The sequence below is a fragment of the Saccoglossus kowalevskii genome, chromosome 12 (genome assembly GCF_978046115.1).
Source record: "Saccoglossus kowalevskii chromosome 12, keSacKowa6.1, whole genome shotgun sequence".
NCBI lineage: Eukaryota > Metazoa > Hemichordata > Enteropneusta > Harrimaniidae > Saccoglossus > Saccoglossus kowalevskii.
In genome coordinates this window covers 310,871-326,643 of record NC_140652.1, presented here as the reverse complement: position 1 = coordinate 326,643, position 15,773 = coordinate 310,871, and the positions used below count along the sequence as shown (strand labels likewise).

The following is a 15,773-nucleotide window of genomic DNA, read 5'->3' as shown; positions in this document are numbered from 1 at the left end:
TACTTTTTGTTTTTAATTGATCTTGAGTCCAATCTCTGAAACCAGAACGTCAATGACGTAGATGCTCATCCGGAATTTGGATATGAGAGTAGAAAATTTTAGCTGTTTTTGTTTTTTTATTTTCCTGTTAGTCTTGAATTGACATATTGTCATAGGAAAAACCAATGGTGCTGCGTAGATGGAGTCATCATTATGTGTAGTTAGCATCTGTACGAGTTAAAGTGTAGTAAGAAGACCTTTTAAGGTAAAGTGTGAATATAGGTTGTGCCCAGAAACTTTGACCATTTAGGGGGAAAGTACGTGAAATAAAATCAAATGAACCCTTATTAAAACAAGCGACCTGACGGTCACAATAGCTTCACTGTCTCCATAGAGCTTGGTGATGTCATCATGATTATTGAAAAGGTTATTGAATGACTCTTACAGTGGATAAATGTAAATAGAACTAAATGAACAAATCTAACAAAATCTATGCAAGGTATACAAACAAAGTGATTGTGTTACAAGAAAAAGTCGAAAATAACATAAAATGAACAAATCAGACAAAAATCGTAAACGCTGAATTTAAAATCGCTCCGTATCACTCATCATTAACAATGCTTAGACAAAAAAAAATCTTGTGTTTTCAGTAACGGGCCCCCAAAAGATAGGGCAAGGTTGTTTTTTTAATGGATCTCCGCAAGTCTGTGCATAGTTTATTCACTATGTTATTGTAACATTGCATAATAATAGTCTGATTAACAAGCATAGCACTACTTAGAAAAACAAAAAAAAACTTTTATTTTTGTAACGTCATACAATAGGATATTATCTTTAAACAAGCAGCCTGTCGGCTGAGATAGTTCCGCTGTTAGCAATGCACATTTCAATTAAAGAACTGAAGATATCATTAGAAAATGAACAATATGTATAGTATCAAAGCAAAGGACCTTGCTGTTTTCAACAAGAATTCAAAAATATCACTTTTCACCAAAAATGACAAAAATAATCATCAAAATTAAGTAAATGAAGATATCACCACGAAATTAACAAGGTCCACATGTAATACCTATATATGTAATATAAAAGCAATCAGACTTGCGGTTTTTAACAAGAAGTCGAAAAATCTCACTTTTTACCAAAAATATTCACCAAAATTAAAGATATCATTACAAAATGAACAAATCTGAGAGAGGTCCACATGTAGTACCTATGTATGTAATATCAAAGCAATTGGACTTGCGGTTTTTAACAAGAAGTTGAAAATATCACTTTTTACCAAAAATATTCACCAAAATTAGAGAATTAAAGATATCATTACAAAATGAACAAATCTGAGAGAGGTACACATGTAGTACCTATATATGTAATATCAAAGTAATTGCACTTGCGTTTTTTAACAAGAAGTCGAAAATATCACTTTTTACCAAAAATGACAAAAATATTCACCAAAATTAGAGAATTGAAGATATGATCATGAAATGAATAAACCTAAGAGAGGTCTACCCAAGGTACATATACACCAAGTATCAAAGCATTCAGGCTTGTAGTTTTCAAGAAGAAGTCGAAAAAGTAAAACATTGACACAGACGACGACGACGGAGACGGACAATCACTCATATGATAAGCTTCGCTCGACAAAGTCGACAGCGGAGCTAAAAAAATTAAACCAAAAACATTTTGGTGTAAAAACAAACTTTCAATCTAATGTTTTTGTTTTAATCAACTAAAATTGCATTTCATATAACCGACAATAATATCGATGGATAACAACAACAACACCTTTTAATGAGAGAATCAGTTAGTCATTTGATAGATTTATTTCGGACACCAAGAGACAACAAGATGGTGGAGCAACAGCAAAGGTGACAGATTGAATTGAATCGACAGTGTCCGGATGTATGGACGTATGATGATCACCTTTACATTTTCTACAGGTGAAGCGTGAACGGCACTGTTTTACACCGTGTTTGCCTAAACAATTAAAACAGTTTATTACGTCTGACAATGTCTAAGCGGGATTCACGTGTACTTAAGGTTTGGCAATCGTTCGACGAATGCCGGCTTTTACAGTAGCTGCAGGGTTGCGGAATAAATCGTGATTTCGCTGATCGAGTTGCAGATTTACTGTAGTGCTGAGTTGTGGGAGGCGGTGAAATTGATCCATGGTTGGCGGTCGTCGCTGGTGGGTTTGAAGGGCTGTGTTGAGTTGAACCGTGAAACGCGGATATTTCATGGCGGTTGTTTTGAATGGCTTGCGCCACCATGTTGAACGCGGCGACTGATGATGGGTACGTGTCCGGGTTAAGAATATTGTTTTCATGTCCGACGTTGAGAACACGTATTTCTTGAAGCATGCATTTACTTAGCGTGGCTAATGTCCAGTCCTTGTTACCGTTCGAACGTATCAGTTGTTGAAAATTAAGCGGTAGTTTTGACAACATCGGGATTTCAAAGCTCGTACTGTTGTTTCTAATGCGTCATGAAATTCTCGTAAACTTGTTGCATTGTAATCCGGTGGTGGTTGGGACCATAGAGATTTCATATGTGCATTGATGATTCCTCGAGGTTGACCATATCTATCGTGTAACAGGTCGAATGCGAGTTTGTAGTTCTCGGCGGTGGTTGGAAATCCGTTGATCAATCGTTTGGCTTCACCATCTACGTAGTTTCTGAGGTACGTGAATTTTTGGATATCGGATATACGAGGGTCGTTGTGGACAGCGGCTTTGAAATTGTCAATGAATTCGGCCCAAGAGAGTAAATCGCCGTGAAAAGTGGGTATTTCTAAATGCGGAAGACGAACCGACTTGTAGTGGGTTTGTTGATCGGTGGTCAGTCAGTTCGCCCCAATGCACATTCGCCCCAGACCAGTTCGCCCCAAGTTTACTGGTGTTCGTTTTCGCGGTTATGCGTGCAAGGAAATGTGGTTTTGAAATATTTTAAAAATTATACTTAAGTAAAAACCACATCGAAGGAGGCTGATCGCCGCGATTGTAGCATATCGCCCGAAGAGTCGAACCGGTGTCGTGCCATATGCGTCGTGATAGCGATACTTTGCCTTTTTTTGCCATGCGCTGTGATAGCGATTTTTTGCCCCTTTTTCGATTGACTTATCTCCCCTGGCTTGCCTTACAAACATGAATGAACCAATGTTATGTATTTTATAATCGTTACATTATCGTACACTTAAGAACTTTGATGTTATGTATTCTCGTACTTTCGAACAACCAATAAAGTTAGCAATCCGGTTGTTGCCCCCCCTCCCCACACACCCAAAAAACAAAACAAAAAAACACCCCACCACACACACAAAACCAAGACACGCAACAACTCAATGATTGATTCTGGTTTACGTGTTACGATATTATTGTACATACACGTCACCTGCAAGAAAGAAAACATAATAAATGAACGTAAAAGCACTGTTTGATAGGAACATCATGAAGCTCACTGGTTTCAGATATAATATACTAGCCAAGCCGACACAACCCCTATTGCTCAATAGAATAATCCAAGATGGCGATGTTTGAGAAACGGTTCGTTGAAGATCGATTCGACCTTTCGATAAACTATTCAAAGCTCGTCCAGTTTACGGATCTCATCGAAGCCTGAACGGACAGATTGCTGGCTGCTTTGACCTGTGAACGCCAATTATAAAATCTATCGGGTCGGAGAGTGTCATACGGACTAATAGGTCAAACGAGTCTGCGATCATAGCACACGGCACAGCACGGGTTCGGGCGATATGCTACAATCATGAATCGCGGCGATCAGCGTCCTTCGATGTGGCTTTACTTTAGTATAATTTTTAAAATATTTCAAAACCACATTTCCTTGCACGCATAACCGCGAAAACGAACACCAGTAAACTTGGGGCGAACCGACTTTGGGGCGAACTGACTGTGGGGCGAACTGGTCTGGGGCGAATGTGCATTGGGGCGAACTGACTGTGAATCTGTTGATCCGGTTGTAGGGCGGCCATGTTGTGATCGAGGGGTGCTTGTTGGATGACTGGTTGTTGAAATCGAATAGTCTGGAATTCTTCGACAAACATCGAAAGTCGAGCGAAGCGGGCGAGTATTTCGACTTCATATGACTCAGTCTCGGTACATTCGGCGTGGTCTTCATCGTAATGATCGATGACTTGTTGGTCCGCGTTGACTAGCGCTGATAGCCGGTTGTCGACAGCTAATTTCCGTGCGAGTATTTCCCGGTACGCGGCGTTTTTGTCATTGGCATCGGGGTACTGCGTGATTAGCTCTTCTATCGGTGTGAGGACGGCTTGTAGTTGTGCCCTTGCTTTGTTCCTCCGTTGAATTAGTTGCGTTGCTCTTGGGATAGCAAGAAGATCCACATGTGCGACCGCAACGATCCACCATTTTAAATTTCGTGATAACGAATGCATTGTGGAAGAAATATTAACTGCGCATGTGCACAAGTAGAGCGCTGCTGATTGCGCTAAGCATTCTGGGTAATCCATTAGAAAACGTGTGGGGGAGGTTTTAAATCAATGTATCAAGAAAGAAAGAATGCACCCATTGACTGCCTAAATGAACTTTATTCTCTTAAAAACATACAGATATATCACAAATAGCTAACCTATAATCAGTCAATGGCATCCTTATTCATGGATTTTGTAATTTCTGGACGACAGACGCCTCGCCATGGCATAGGCCGGATGAGCCAAAAATCAATGAAATCAGACAAGAACTGTTCGCGTAATCGTGATTTTTGTGGTTTTAGACACATTACTTTTCAAATGGCTGAAAGTAGCACAGTCGAGAGGATATTTCGGTAAACGCATCGTATTCAGTGATTTTTTGATGTTTAAGATAGCTATTGTGTTGGTTTTATAAAATTCAAAACAACCCGTCTGGTACATGGTCGATGAAGTTATGAAAAAATCGATAATTTGAAAAAAAGCAACGTGAAAACGAAGTATGGCCACCATTGAATAAACAGTGTAATCACGTTATCATTTTAAGCTTATTTACTTGACAAGCTTATTAAACTATTTTGAGTGTCATACCATATCACAACAAACAAGTGTTTATGTACAAAACATGCTATGTGACCATTAAACTTGGCAGAGTGAACGCTGTCTTGTCTGCACTCCCATGTTAATGTACCAGCAACTTGCTCGTAAGCCACGGCACCTGAACCAAGCGAAAATTTCATCAAAGCAGAACTACATAATTAAATGCGAGTACTCGGTTAAGCTATCCTTTTTTTATTTTTACTGAATACCGGCGATGAAACTTTTGTTGTTGAATATTAATTGAAAATTGTAATTGAAGTAAAACAAGTCATTGAAAATGACACAGTCCCCGTTAAGTTCTCTTTGTGCTCGTCATATTAAAGCGGAGGGGTTGTCGCGAGCGTGTCCTTGAAACTTGAGTTCCAAGTGGCGTATACAACAGATTGTTTATTTACATCAAAACACGTGTTCCGTGTAGTAGTAAAATAGTCAAAAATAAAAACAGCCGTTATTCGGCCATCTTTGACCTGATTATGAAACAAACTGACATGTATGATGTATGTGCCAAATACGAATGAAAATGGTACATAAATTGTGGAAATATAGTAGTAAGGCCAAAAAGTCAGATGGCTGTCAATCGGCCATCCTTTTTGAAACAAATTGTCATGGACATGTATCCTAACATGTATGATGTATGTGCCAAATACGAATGAAAATGGTACATAAATTGTGGAAATATAGTAGTAAGGCCAAAAAGTCAGATGGCTGTCAATCGGCCATCCTTGACCAGATTTTGAAACAAATTGTCATGGACATGCATCCTAACATGTATAAAGTACATGTATGTGCCAAATTTGAATGAAAACTGACAGAGCACGTCCAAGATACCGCATAAAAAAACAAAAACAAGATGCCTGCCAGTCGACCATCTTTGATCCAATTGCGAAATAAATCGTCATGAACATGTAACCTAACATGTAAAATCTATGTACCAAGTTTGAATGAAAACTGACAAAGCATGTCCAAAATACAACATTTTCAAAAAACAAGATGGCTGCCAGTCGGCCATTTTGAATCGAATCGCTAAACCACTGTATGTGCATATGTCCCACATAAAGTACTAGGCACATGCAAAGAATAAACAGAATCGGTCCAAGGGATTCTGAGATATGACTCCGGACGAACGCATGGACGGACGGAGACCGAATTATAAGTCCCCGTTTTCGGACTTCGTCCTGCTATTTGCTGACTGAATCCACTTGGGAGCAAGTCAGTCAAGCTTGCCGACAGTACTGTCGTGAATTACAGGTCGTCGTTTTTGCTCTATATAACTTGTTACAATCAGAGTATTGTTTAGTTTATTTTTGTCGACTTGCAGTACGATTGTCATACAATTATTACCAGCACAAAACAGTTTTCATTCCCAAGAGCAATGAATGTACTGGTAACTGTTTTGTCTACGAACCGCTGATGCGTCACTCAAAAAAATTCATTTGAAAGTCAGTCTGCCGTCCCACATGACACAATGGATCTGATTTGTCTATTGTCGTATTCTTAGCCAATTCGCGTGCATGTGTTATGTTCGGAAGACCGCATATGCACTGGAGACTAAAGTGAGATCCTCAGCCATAATGAGATTCTTCATGGATATATATTTTTCCCTTTTTACACCGAGAACATTTACAGTGGTCAGCCAGATTTGCATTCAATATATCCAGGTTGACAAGCCTTGTGTTATTCGCTTCACCACAAGCGTTGCCAGATACTGTAGACTTCGCTGGCGTTATTTTTCGTTTCGACATGCTAATTCTGTGTGTTGATGTCGTGTCGTCAGCCTCCAGTGACAGTGTAGTGGTGTCATCATCGTCATCATTCAGGGTGGTTACGGTGGTGTCATCATCGTCATCATTCAGGGTGGTTACGGTGGTGTCATTAGTCTCTGGTGTGGTGGAGCAAATGTCACTTGGGTTTTCATTTGACTTGTCTGTTGTTGACTCGTCCAACTTTGTTTTGCAGAGGGACTGTGTTTCGTAGTAAAAAATATGCTTTCTGCTATTCAGAAACTTGTAGGTTTCGCTTGTCATTGGAACGCCTTTTTTCCAATTTTTTTTCATGCCATTTTTCAAAATAAACTTGGTAAATACAAAATAAATGAGCAGTAATATCACAGTTCCTCTATATGGAGGGGCTGTGGTAATATATAGTAGAGAAAAGCGATGCGATGAACTATCAGCAAAGAGTGAGTATATTTGACCGGACACGTACACAGGATGTTTATTTGCGGGATTGTGCTAATTACAAATGTTATTGTTTCGACTCAGAAGGGGCTTAGCATAAGTGCACACTCCAGAGATTTCCGTTACTTGTAAATTATTTTTAATTTTTAAAAAAGCCGTTTTTTCTTGAAATCAAAACAGGATTTAATAAAAAAACAAGGTCATATGGCTGCCTATAGGTATAAGTCACCGTTTAATAAAAGAAAAAAAAAATGAAAAAAAATCACCACGAAAATATGAAATCAGTCAAGGATGCATGAAATCAGCCAAGGCTCATATGAGAAACCAGCATGCATGAAATCAGCCATGGCTCACCTGAGAAACCAGTATGCATGAAATCAGCCAAGGCTCTCCTGAGAAACCAGTATGCATGAAATCAGCCAAGGCTCACCTGAGAAACCAGTATGCATGAAATCAGCCGAGGCTCACCTGAGAAACCAGTATGCATGAAATCAGCCATGGCTCACCTGAGAAACCAGTATGCATGGAATCAGCCAAGGCTCACATGGGAAACCAGTATGCATGATATCAGCCAAGGCTCACCTGGGAAACAAGTATGCATGAAATCAGCCAAGGGACACCTGAGAAACCAGTAAGCATGAAATCAGCCAAGGCTCTCCTGGGAAACCAGTAAGCATGAAATCAGCCAAGGCTCACCTGGGAAACCAGTATGCATGGAATCAGCCACGGCACACATGAGTCACCGGTATGCGTGAAATCAGCCATGGCTCACATGAGAAACCAGTATGCATGAAATCAGCCAAGGCTCTCCTGAGAAACCAGTATGCATGAAATCAGCCAAGGCTCACCTGAGAAACCAGTATGCATGAAATCAGCCATGGCTCACCTGAGAAACCAGTATGCATGGAATCAGCCTGGCTCACCTGAGAAACCAGTATGCATGAAATCAGCCAAGGCTCTCCTGGGAAACCAGTATGCATGAAATCAGCCAAGGCACACCTGAGAAACCAGTATGCATGAAATCAGCCAAGGCTCACCTGAGAAACCAGTATGCATGAAAGCAGCCATGGCTCACCTGAGAAACCAGTATGCATTAAATCAGCCAAGGCTCACCTGGGAAACCAGTATCCATGAAATCAGCCAAGGCACACCTGAGAAACCAGTATGCATGAAATCAGCCAAGGCACACCTGAGAAACCAGTATGCATGAAATCAGCCAAGGCTCACCTGGGAAACCAGTACGCATTAAATCAACCAAGGCTCACATGGGAAACCAGTATCCATGAAATCAGCCAAGGCACACCTGAGAAACCAGTATGCATGAAATCAGTCAAGGCACATCTGAGAAACCAGTATGCATGAAATTAGCCAAGGCACATCTGAGAAACCAGTATGCATGAAATTAGCCAAGGCACACCTGAGAAACCAGTATGCATGAAATTAGCCAAGGCACACCTGAGAAACAAGTATCCATGGAATCAGCCAAGGCTCACCTGAGAAACCAGTACGCATGAAATCAGCCATAGCTCATATGAGAAACCAGTATGCATACAGTCAGCAAAGGTTCATATGAGAAACCAGTATGCATGAAATCAGCCAAGGCTCACTTGAGAAACCAGTATGCATGAAATCAGCCAAGGCTCAACTGAGAAACCAATATGCATGAAATCAGCCATGGCTCATATGAGAAACCAGTATGCATACAGTCAGCCAAGGTTCATATGAGAAACCAGTACGCATGAAATCAGCCAAGGCTCACCTGGAAAACCAGTATGCATGAAATTAGCCAAGGCACACCTGAGAAACCAGTATTCATGGAATCAGCCAAGGCATACCTGTGAAACCAGTACGCATGAAATCAGCCAAGGCACACATGAGAAACCAGTATGCATGAAATTAGCCAAGGCTCACCTGAGAAACCAGTATGCATGGAATCAGCCAAGGCTCACATGGGAAACCAGTATGCATGAAATCAGCCAAGGCTCACCTGGGAAACAAGTATGCATGAAATCAGCCAAGGGACACCTGAGAAAACAGTATGCATGAAATTAGCCAAGGCACACCTGAGAAACCAGTACGCATGAAATCAGCCAAGGCACACCCGAGAAACCAGTATGCATGAAATCAGCCAAGGCTCACCTGAGAAACCAGTATGCATGAAATCAGCCAAGGCATACCTGAGAAACCAGTCACCATGAAATCAACCAAGGCACACCTGAGAAACCAGTATCCATGAAATCAACCAAGGCAACCTGAGAAACCAGTATGCATGAAATCAGCCAAGGCTCACTCGAGAAACCAGTATGCATGAAATCAGCCAAGGCTCACCTGAGAAACCAGTATGCATGAAATCAGCCAAGGCACACCTGAGAAACCAGTATCCATGAAATCAACCAAGGCACACCTGAGAAACCAGTATGCATGAAATCAGCCAAGGCTCACCTGGGAAACAAGTATGCATGAAATCAGCCAAGGCACACCTGAGAAACCAGTAAGCATGAAATCAGCCAAGGCTCTCCTGGGAAACCAGTAAGCATGAAATCAGCCATGGCTCACCTGGGAAACCAGTATGCATGGAATCAGCCACGGCTCACATGAGTCACCGGTATGCGTGAAATCAGCCATGGCTCACCTGAGAAACCAGTATGCATGAAATCAGCCAAGGCTCTCCTGAGAAAACAGTATGCATGAAATCAGCCAAGGCTCACCTGAGAAACCAGAATGCATGAAATCAGCCATGGCTAACCTGAGAAACCAGTATGCATGGAATCAGCCTGGCTCACCTGAGAAACCAGTATGCATGGAATCAGCCTGGCTCACCTGAGAAACCAGTATGCATGAAATCAGCCAAGGCTCTCCTGGAAAACCAGTATGCATGAAATCAGCCAAGGCACACCTGAGAAACCAGTATGCATGAAATCAGCCAAGGCACACCTGAGAAACCAGTATGCATGAAATCAGCCAAGGCTCACCTGAGAAACCAGTATGCATGAAATCAGCCATGGCTCACCTGAGAAACAAGTATGCATTAAATCAGACAAGGCTAACCTGGGAAACCAGTATCCATGAAATCAGCCAAGGCACACCTGAGAAACCAGTATGCATGAAATCAGCTAAGGCACACCTGAGAAACCAGTATGCATGAAATTAGCCAAGGCACACCTGAGAAACAAGTATCCATGGAATCAGCCAAGGCATACCTGAGAAACCAGTACGCATGAAATCAGCCAAGGCTCACCTGGAAAACCAGTATGCATGAAATTAGCCAAGGCACACCTGAGAAACCAGTATTCATGGAATCAGCCAAGGCATACCTGAGAAACCAGTACGCATGAAATCAGCCAAGGCACACCCGAGAAACCTGTATGCATGAAATCAGCCAAGGCTCACCCGAGAAACCAATATGCATGGAATCAGCCAAGGCACACACGAGAAACCAGTATGCATGAAATTAGCCAAGGCACACCTGAGAAACCAGTACGCATGAAATCAGCCAAGGCACACCCGAGAAACCAGTATGCATAAAATCAGCCAAGGCACACCTGAGAAACCAGTATCCATAAAATCAGCCAAGGCACACCTGAGAAACCAGTATCCATGAAATCAACCAAGGCACACCTGAGAAACCAGTATGCATGAAATCAGCCAAGGCTCACTCGAGAAACCAGTATGCATGAAATCAGCCAAGGCTCACCTGAGAAACCAGTATGCATGAAATCAGCCAAGGCACACCTGAGAAACCAGTATCCATGAAATCAGCCAAGGCACACCTGAGAAACCAGTATCCATGAAATCAACCAAGGCACACCTGAGAAACCAGTATGCATGAAATCAGTCAAGGCACACTCAAGAAACCAGTATGCATACAAATCAGCCAAGGCTCATCTGAGAAACCAGTATGCATGAAATCAGCCATGGCACACCTGAGAAACCAGTATCCATGAAATCAGCCAAGGCACACCTGAGAAACCAGTATCCATGAAATCAGCCAAGGCACACCTGAGAAACCAGTATCCATGAAATCAACCAAGGCACACCTGAGAAACCAGTATGCATGAAATCAGCCAAGGCTCACTCGAGAAACCAGTATGCATGAAATCAGCCAAGGCACACCTGAGAAACCAGTATCCATGAAATCAGCCAAGGCACACCTGAGAAACCAGTATCCATGAAATCAGCCAAGGCACACCTGAGAAACCAGTATGCATGAAATCAGCCAAGGCACACCCGAGAAACCAGTATGCATACAAATCAGCCAAGGCTCACCTGAGAAACCAGTATGCATGAAATCAGCCATGGCTCATATGAGAAACCAGTATGCATGAAATCAGCCAAGGCTCACCTGAGAAACCAGTATGCATGAAATCAGCCATGGCTCAACTGAGAAACCAATATGCATGAAATCAGCCATGGCTCATATGAGAAACCAGTATGCATACAGTCAGCCAAGGTTCATATGAGAAACCAGTATGCATGAAATCAGCCAAGGCTCACCTGAGAAAGCAGTATGCATGGAATCAGCCAAGGCTCACCTGAGAAACCAGTATGCATGAAATCAGCCAAGGCTCACCTGAGAAACCAGTATGCATGAAATCAGCCAAGGCTCACCTGAGAAACCAGTATGCATGAAATCAGCCAAGGCTCACCTGAGAAACCAGTATGCATGAAATCAGCCAAGGCTCACCTGAGAAACCAGTATGCATGAAATCAGCCAAGGCACATCTGAGAAACCAGTATGCATGAAATTAGCCAAGGCACACCTGAAAAACCAGTATGCATGAAATTAGCCAAGGCACACCTGAGAAACCAGTATGCATGAAATCAGCCAAGGCTCACCTGAGAAACCAGTATGCATGAAATCAGCCAAGGCTCACCTGAGAAACCAGTATGCATGAAATCAGCCAAGGCTCACCTGAGAAACCAGAATGCATGAAATCAGCCATGGCTAACCTGAGAAACCAGTATGCATGGAATCAGCCAAGGCACACCTGGGAAACCAGTATGCATGAAATCAGCCAAGGTTCACCTGGGAAACAAGTATGCATGAAATCAGCCATGGTTCATATGAGAAACCAGTATGCATGAAATCAGCCAAGGCTCAACTGAGAAACCAATATGCATGAAATCAGCCATGGCTCATATGAGAAACCAGTATGCATACAGTCAGCAAAGGTTCATATGAGAAACCAGTATGCATGAAATCAGCCAAGGCACACCTGAGAAAGCAGTATGCATGGAATCAGCCAAGGCTCAATTGAGAAACCAATATGCATGAAATCAGCCAAGGCTCACCTGAGAAACCAGTATGCATGAAATCAGCCAAGGCTCACCTGAGAAACCAGTATGCATGAAATCAGCCAAGGCTCAACTGAGAAACCAGTATGCATGAAATCAGCCAAGAATCTCTTGGGAAACCAGTATGCATGAAATCAGCCAAGGCACACCTGGGAAACCAGTATGCATGAAATCAGCCAAGGTTCACCTGGGAAACAAGTATGCATGAAATCAGCCAAGGCACACCTGAGAAACCAGTAAGCATGAAATCAGCCAAGGCTCTCCCGGGAAACCAGTAAGCATGAAATCAGCCAAGGCTCACCTGGGAAACCAGTATGCATGGAATCAGCCACGGCTCACATGAGTCACTGATATGCGTGAAATCAGCCATGGCTCACCTGAGAAACCAGTATGCATGAAATCAGCCAAGGCTCTCCTGAGAAACCAGTATGCATGAAATCAGCCAAGGCTCACCTGAGAAACCAGTATGCATGAAATCAGCCATGGCTCACCTGAGAAACCAGTATGCATGGAATCAGCCATGGCTCACCTGAGAAACCAGTATGCATGAAATCAGCCAAGGCTCTCCTGGGAAACCAGTATGCATGAAATCAGCCAAGGCTCACCTGAGAAACCAGTATGCATGAAATCAGCCAAGGCTCACCTGAGAAACCAGTATGCATGAAATCAGCCATGGCTCACCTGAGAAACCAGTATGCATGAAATCAGCCAAGGCACACCTGAGAAACCAGTATGCATGAAATCAGCCAAGGCTCACCTGAGAAACCAGTATGCATGAAATCAGCCAAGGCACACCTGAGAAACCAGTATGCATGAAATCAGCCAAGGCACACCTGAGAAACCAGTATCCATGAAATCAACCAAGGCACACCTGAGAAACCAGTATGCATGAAATCAGTCAAGGCACACCCAAGAAACCAGTATGCATACAAATCAGCGAAGGCTCACCAGAGAAACAAGTATGCATGAAATCAGCCATGGCACACCTGAGAAACCAGTATCCATGAAATCAGCCAAAGGCACACCTGAGAAACCAGTATCCATGAAATCAACCAAGGCACACCTGAGAAACCAGTATGCATGAAATCAGCCAAGGCTCACTCGAGAAACCAGTATGCATGAAATCAGCCAAGGCTCACCTGAGAATCCAGTATGCATGAAATCAGCCAAGGCACACCTGAGAAACCAGTATCCATGAAATCAGCCAAGGCACACCTGAGAAACCAGTATCCATGAAATCAGCCAAGGCACACCTGAGAAACCAGTATGCATACAAATCAGCCAAGGCACACCCGAGAAACCAGTATGCATACAAATCAGCCATGGCTCATATGAGAAACCAGTATGCATGAAATCAGCCAAGGCTCACCTGAGAAACCAGTATGCATGAAATCAGCCATGGCTCATATGAGAAACCAGTATGCATACAGTCAGCCAAGGTTCATATGAGAAACCAGTATGCATGAAATCAGCCAAGGCTCACCTGAGAAACCAGTATGCATGAAATCAGCCAAGGCTCAGCTGAGAAACCAGTATGCATGAAATCAGCCAAGGCTCACCTGGGAAACCAATATGCATGAAGTCAGCAAAGGCTCACCTGAGAAACCAGTATGCATGAAATCAGCCAAGGCTCAACTGAGAAACCAATATGCATGAAATCAGCCATGGCTCATATGAGAAGCCAGTATGCATGAAATCAGCCAAGGCTCAACTGAGAAACCAATATGCATGAAATCAGCCATGGCTCATATGAGAAACCAGTATGCATACAGTCAGCGAAGGTTCATATGAGAAACCAGTATGCATGAAATCAGCCAAGGCTCACCTGAGAAAGCAGTATGCATGGAATCAGCCAAGGCTCAACTGAGAAACCAATATGCATGAAATCAGCCAAGGCTCACCTGAGAAACCAGTATGCATGAAATCAGCCAAGGCTCACCTGAGAAACCAGTATGCATGAAATCAGCCAAGGCTCACCTGAGAAACCAGTATGCATGAAATCAGCCAAGGCTCACCTGAGAAACCAGTATGCATGAAATCAGCCATGGCTCACCTGAGAAACCAGTATGCATGAAATCAGCCAAGGCTCACCTGAGAAACCAGTATGCATGAAATCAGCCAAGGCTCACCTGAGAAACCAGTATGCATGAAATCAGCCAAGGCTCACCTGAGAAAACCAGTATGCATGAAACCAGCCAAGGCTCACCTGGGAAACCAGTATGCATGAAATCAGCCAAGGCTCACCTGAGAAACCAGTATGCATGAAATCAGCCAAGGCTCAACTGAGAAACCAATATGCATGAAATCAGCCATGGCTCATATGAGAAACCAGTATGCATACAGTCAGCCAAGGCTCACCTGGGAAACACATTTGAGAACACATTGAATATTTTGCGAGCACTTACCTGTACAATGTTGGGTACAATAAAAGGAGTCAATGCATCCATAGTAACAACCCACTGTGACACTGTAGTACCAAAACTTTTACCCAAAAAAGGACCTAGCGGAACGTATTCCCACTTTTGTATATCACGAGCTACAATAGAATTCAAAGAAAGCTTAGGAAGAACTTCTGTGTGGTGAGAGTAGAGGAGGCATATTAAAAATTAATTCAAAATTTAAGATTAGCCTTTCAAACAATCTTTCAATCTAAAACTAATCAGGTTTTTAGCATTGTTCCCAGGCACTTAACGTATACAGTAAGTCTTATTGAAAAGCAATAATTGTTTTTTGAGATAGACATAGAAAATTGGCTAATTATTATGCATAGACTACAATTACAATCCCAAATGAATTAGGTCTTTGTATTGTTCCGGGGCACATATGTAACAAGTTTCATTATGCAATTTAGGTAAATATTATGGATGTATATAAAACCAAATGACTCTACACACTACTGGTGATGTCCAAATCCTACATTATAGCGTACATTCCCAGCATACAAGTATGAGATAACACATGGTTTGAGATTAGCAGTGTAAAAACTAGTTCTTTGTGCATATTTGATTGTGCAATGTTCATTCCCTAAAGGCAGCCATAGTGGCAATACGGATTTCCTTAAGAATGTCCAGCAACAATATGGATTTCCCACAGGCTGCGATAGCAACAATATGGATTTCCTACAGACTGCCATAGCAACAATACGGATTTCCTACAGGCTGCCATAGCAACAATATGGATTTCCTACAGGTTGCCATAGCAACAATATGGATTTCCTACAGGCTGCCATAGCAACAATATGGATTTCCTACAGGATGTCATAGCAACAATATGGATTTTCT

At 42.4% G+C, this 15,773-nt stretch overlaps 1 protein-coding gene across 3 annotated transcripts in view; it reads right to left on the bottom strand.

Moving 5' to 3' along the window:
* LOC102809162 (fumarylacetoacetase-like) overlaps positions 1–15,773 on the bottom strand; it is a 73,028-nt gene that overhangs the window by 20,146 nt on the left and 37,109 nt on the right. For all 3 annotated transcript variants that reach the window (XM_085506320.1, XM_085506322.1, XM_085506321.1), the window contains exon 8: positions 14,898–15,028. In XM_085506320.1, coding sequence (XP_085362446.1) covers positions 14,898–15,028 — 131 coding nt within the window. The remainder of the gene's footprint in view (positions 1–14,897; positions 15,029–15,773) is intronic.